The sequence below is a fragment of the Propithecus coquereli genome, unplaced genomic scaffold (genome assembly GCF_000956105.1).
Source record: "Propithecus coquereli isolate 6110/MARCELLA unplaced genomic scaffold, Pcoq_1.0 Scaffold34, whole genome shotgun sequence".
Taxonomy (NCBI): Eukaryota; Metazoa; Chordata; class Mammalia; order Primates; family Indriidae; genus Propithecus; species Propithecus coquereli.
Genome location: NW_012149063.1, coordinates 3108473 through 3113669, shown reverse-complemented (window position 1 = coordinate 3113669; position 5197 = coordinate 3108473). Strand labels below are relative to the sequence as shown.

The 5197-nt window shown below is 42.1% G+C and overlaps 1 protein-coding gene across 1 annotated transcript in view; it reads right to left on the bottom strand.

Annotated features, from left to right (window-relative positions):
• SSB (Sjogren syndrome antigen B (autoantigen La)) overlaps positions 1 to 3160 on the bottom strand; it is a 33553-nt gene extending 30393 nt beyond the window's left edge. Inside the window, exons 1-2 of the mRNA XM_012650680.1 lie at positions 3054 to 3160; positions 1300 to 1374 (exon numbers count right to left, since the gene is read on the bottom strand). Coding sequence (XP_012506134.1) covers positions 1300 to 1365 — 66 coding nt within the window. The 5' untranslated portion in view covers positions 1366 to 1374; positions 3054 to 3160. The remainder of the gene's footprint in view (positions 1 to 1299; positions 1375 to 3053) is intronic.
• Between the last annotated feature and the right edge of the window lie 2037 nt (positions 3161 to 5197).

Genomic DNA, 5197 nt, shown 5'->3' with positions numbered 1-5197 from the left:
GAAATGGTCAGGCAGGAAGATATGTAAACTGGCAGTAAGTATCAAAAGTTTTAAAAAGTGTTCATAATCCTTGATCCAGGACGGTTCCTTCTAGGAATTTTATCTAGAAGAAATCAATAAATATGTTTACTAAGATTTATATATAAGAATATTCATCACAGAACTATTACAGCTAAAAAATTAGAAAGAGCTACATATTAAAGAGGGGAATGGATAAATGATTGATGACATATAACTTTACTCCCCAAAAATGCATCCCATGTTTGGTGGGGGAAAGGGAAGGAAATAAAAATTGTTAAGTGTACCAATATGGTGGGGGATGTTTATAAATGGGGACACTATGGATGTGTGGAGGTAGGGATATATGGAAAATCGCCATACCTTCTGCCCAATTTTGCTGTGAACCTAAAACTGCTCTAAAAAATAAAGTCCATTCAAAAATATTACATTAATGTGAACATGAAGCAAAGTGTGAAAGGCTTTTAAGCTTGATAATCTCAGGAGGGTAGGATTTGAGGTGGCAGGTTTTGGGAGGGACATTAATAACCTTTTCTATATACATCTTTGTATTGTTCTAAGCATTAAGCACAGAATGAATAATTTGTAATTTTCTCCACAATCAAAAAGAAATTAATACCACGAAACGGTAACACAGGAAATTTTATATGGCAGAGAGGTACAGCTTTTTGAAAAAAATAGTTCTGAGAGTTGCCAAAAAACCCACATCAAATAATTTGATCTGAGGAGTTCCTCAAATAAGAACATAAATTTAGGAATAATTTCCCATACAGCCATTGCTGATACTGTAAAGCTTTAACCTAAACATAATAACTAAATTTGAAAAAATGCTAAGATGACTTTGAAAACAGATAATAGCTGAGAACTAACTGGGCAGAAAAAACTACTAAGATCTTTAAGAACACAGTGTTATTTAACAAGGAAGTTACTTTACCAAGAATTTTGATGTTATTTTATGTGCCAAGCATACTTGTAAAGTGTTTTGCACTTTAACTAACTTAATCCCCGAAACCACTTTATGAAGAGGATAATAATATCAATCTCATTTTATGTAGGCTAGGAAACTAAAATAAAAGATAACCTTTTCAAATGTTTGTAACTCTTAGGTTTCACAGCCTGGCTCCACCAACATAAAACTTTGGTTCTTCTAAGAATCAAAGACAAGCCAAAAATTGAATAGGCCCATATACTGAAATTAAATGTTCTTTCTGTATTTGTTTTAAGGCTCTAAATCTCTTTTCAAGGAACTTGTTTTTGTAGCTGATAGCACAAAAAGCATACCTCAATTTGATGACAGATCTTGGCCTCCAGAGCAGCCATTTTTTCATTATCACCATTTTCAGCCATTGTGGCTATCTGTAAATTTTCCCAAAATAGCATAAAGAGGTTAAGGCTTTTTTAAACATAAAACTCAATACCAGAAAGAGAATGTATAAAAATCATTAATATCCATTGTTTTCTTAAAAATCAAGAATTTCTAATTTCACAGGTTGGGTTTCTCAATTCTCAAATATTTCAACAGAGCAAAACTTCGGAATAAGTGATGAAAAATTGAAAAACTATCAATAATCTGCCCCCTTTTCAGTAAATCACTGCCCCATCTTCTATAACAAAGCAACTGGTTATCTTCATTTAGCTGGTCAAGCAATCTTTAGGGAAAAACTCCACTCAATCTTAACATTTCTAGCTTCAAACAGATCACTACCTGTCAGTATTATTACCATGGCTGCCTGTGCTATTTGCCTGGTGTGGGTCCATTTCTTTTCAAATTAGTCACAGCTGACCTACCAAAAACTTATCAAGTTTGGTATCGTAACTTTAAGATGAAAAAAATCCAAACAGTTGTTGTGTTTAGGTTAGATACTGTCTGTTAAGGAACATACAAAAACGACAATTTGACAGCATGAAGGCACTTACACAACATTAAACTAGGGGGTATGCCTCCTAACGTACTAACAGGTTGGATAGCCAGTTTTCTGTTTCATATCCCTGACATTAACACTGCAGGGGGAAAAAAGGGGCTGTACTGTTCAAATTACTTGCCTCCTGTGCGCGCCTGAACCACCCAGTTATTCCTATTGTACACAAGTTGTATAAATAAACCCCTCGGGAATATTTGCCATTAGTTGACTCCCGTGATAAACCATTTATTGTAGGTACACTTCTTGAAGGCATCGCTGTAATTGCTATTCAGTAACTGGATATGCATGGGAAGCTCTTGCAATAGGGATCTGCGTGGTGTACATCCCACCACAGAATTTATTCAGTCTCTGCATTGGTTTATCTATGACAATCTACACTTCTAAATTACTACCGTGACCTAGGGCTCATTACAAAGCAAACGATGAGATAAAAGAACTGTGTTGATCTTGCAAGATGTGTCTCGCCTACCCAATTTTGGAACTTTGTTCCATCAAATACTTTTCCAGAATGTACAACAAGAAGTGAAATATTACCCACGCTTTCCCGTTTCACAAAGAAGCTTGATGTGAGTGAATGAGGACCCTAAAAACCCAAGGCAGTGACAAGACATGGGTACACCTGCGGTCCCAAGTTTTTTGGCCTCCCGTGAGTCCCATAGGGTCCACGGAAACCCTCTGGCGTTTATCCCGTGCCGACCTTCCCAGAAACTTAAAAGACATGGGCAGAAACCTCTGCCTTCAGCGAGACTGGAAAGCGGTGGAGGTAGGAAACCGAACGGATGCAAAGGGATGGGGGGTAGCCTCTACCCAAAGACCCCGCCAGAGCCGCGTCCCGAAGCAGCCAGGGGTTCGCCTAGGCCCCGGCCACGTGCGGGCAACCACCGGCTCCCGCACTCCCCTCAGGGGCAGCCTCGCAGCGGCCCGCGCCCCCTCAGCTCCTAGCCCAGCGCGCCGCCTCCGGCTGCGGCCCACGCGGCGCGCGGCCCGAACGTGACGAAGGCGAGGGGCAGACGCACGCCGCGTGAGGCAGCAAGGCACGGGAACTTACCGTCGCTTGCCACGCAAAGAGGACCCTTTGTGCCCTGTTCTCATTAGCCACCGAGAGCTGCTCACCTTTAAGTTCCTGGTCCCACAGAGCCACACCACAGGCTCACTACAAGCAACGCCTGGACTTCCAAGCGCCGCCGGCTGGCCTAAAGCGCTCTAAGAAGATGGGGGCCGTCCCGGCAGCCCCTGCGGCCCGAGTGGGCTGGGGCGGGCGCCTCGCTCTGAGCATGCGCGGCCGCGCGGGCTCCCACGGCCGATGGAGTCCCGCCCTTACTCGTAGGAGATTGGATTAAAAGGTAACGCGGGGTGTTTCGGGATGGCTGCTAATTTGCGTTAAGGGAAGTATTTATTTTTGAGTGTTTCTGGGCGGGATCTGCAGCCCACCTCTTCCTCTGGTTCTCCATTCGCATAAAGTGTAAAAAGACAAGTGAAATTTTTTTAAAAACCAAAGATTCATGGTTCAGGAAACAATAGAAAGAGCTGGATCTCTGGAATCAGACTGCCTGCATTCAAATAATGGTTCTCCTGCTTACAAACTGTGTGGGTTGGGCATGTTAATCAATTTCTCTTTCAAGTTATAAAGTATGGCCAATGATAAATATCACCTACTTCATACAATTGTTGTTAGCATTAAACACAATGCAATATTGTCAACCTAGAAGAAAAAAGTGAGGCAAAACTTACGTAAGTAGAGAGTTTATTTGGGCCAAGCTTGAGGACTGCAACCCAGGGGCATAGATTCAAGTTGCCCTTAATATGCTCTGTTTAGCAGAGTTACAAGCCAGATTTTTAAAGGAAAAAAGAAGAGGCAGTTCCTAAGTTGTTTACCAAGAATTTACATTAAAACAACATAAGCTATTGATTGCCTATATATTGTTTTTTGTATCACAAACTCCAAGAACACATAATGGGTGAGGCAGCTAGTAAGGAACAAAATGTCTTTGAACAATTGCCCCCCCCCCACTATGGGTCTGAAGGGCATGACTGAATTGCCATACTCCTGTCTCTCTGGGCTTGCTAAATTTTGCATAGCTCAAGCTGTTCTGAGCTAGTTTTCTTTTCTTATTACCACACCCCCGTCCCCCACCCCTGGCTTTTGATCAGAAATACTCCCCTGGAAACTTTTTTTTTGTTTTGGGGGCGTTTTTTGTGTTTTCGTTTTTTTAGAGAAAGGATCTCTAAATGTGCTTTTACGGTTGTGCATGCTCATGGTGCCCTTTGGAAGAAAAGGGGGCTCCTCATGACAGGATATAAAGATATTAAGTGTGCCACTGAAATAATGGCCCTGATACAGGCTGTGGCTGAGCCTAAGCACATGGCCATAATGCACTGTCCTGGCCACCAAAAAAGGGAGACATTTATGTTGCAGAAAGAAATCAGGCCCCTGGCAGAACTGCTAAGGTGGCCAGTAAAGGTGATCTGTTCCTCGGGGCCTTGATACCCCAGCTAGATTTAGATCAATATAAACCCCCTTTAAAACTAAAGACTGAGGCTCTGACATTTGGGATGGCACAGCTAAGTGGAGACAATTCTCATGGACTCATTCTCTACCCGAAGCCTTTGTTCAGCTTCTTAAGAGGCACCTACGTAACCATCACATGTTATGGGTGTGATGCCTTAATGGATTTGGTGGGACCTCATTTAAGAGGACCTAATTTGCAACGAAGTATTCCTGTGCTCAAAATAATCCAAAGACTGAAAAGCAACCTGCTGCACAGGGAGTCCAACGTGTGGGGACCCACCCTTTCAATGACTGGCAAATTGATTTCACTCAGATCCCTGAACTTGTATTAATAAATACATTTTTCAGGCTGGGTAGAGAATTAGCCTAGCCGAATAGAGAAAGCATCTGAAGTTACCAGAATTCTTCTAAAGGAACTCATTCCAAGGTATGGGTTCCCTTCCTCCATATAGAGTGATAATGGACTGTCCTTTATATTGCAGGTAACTCAGTAAGTAAGCAAAGCCCTACGTTTAGAGTAGAAATTGCATGAAACCCATCCAAAGTGGGATAAGGTGTTGCCGCTTGGCCTCCTCTGGATAAGAGTAACCCCTAGAAGCAGGCTTAAGTTAAGCCCCTGTGAAATAGTTTATGAGCGACCCTTCCTAGCACTCCAAGGTAAGTGTGGTAATATAACCATGAGTAAAAGAAAGCAGAGTAAAGCAATATGTCAAATGAGCGGGTCAGATGCTAACCATTATGCATGAGT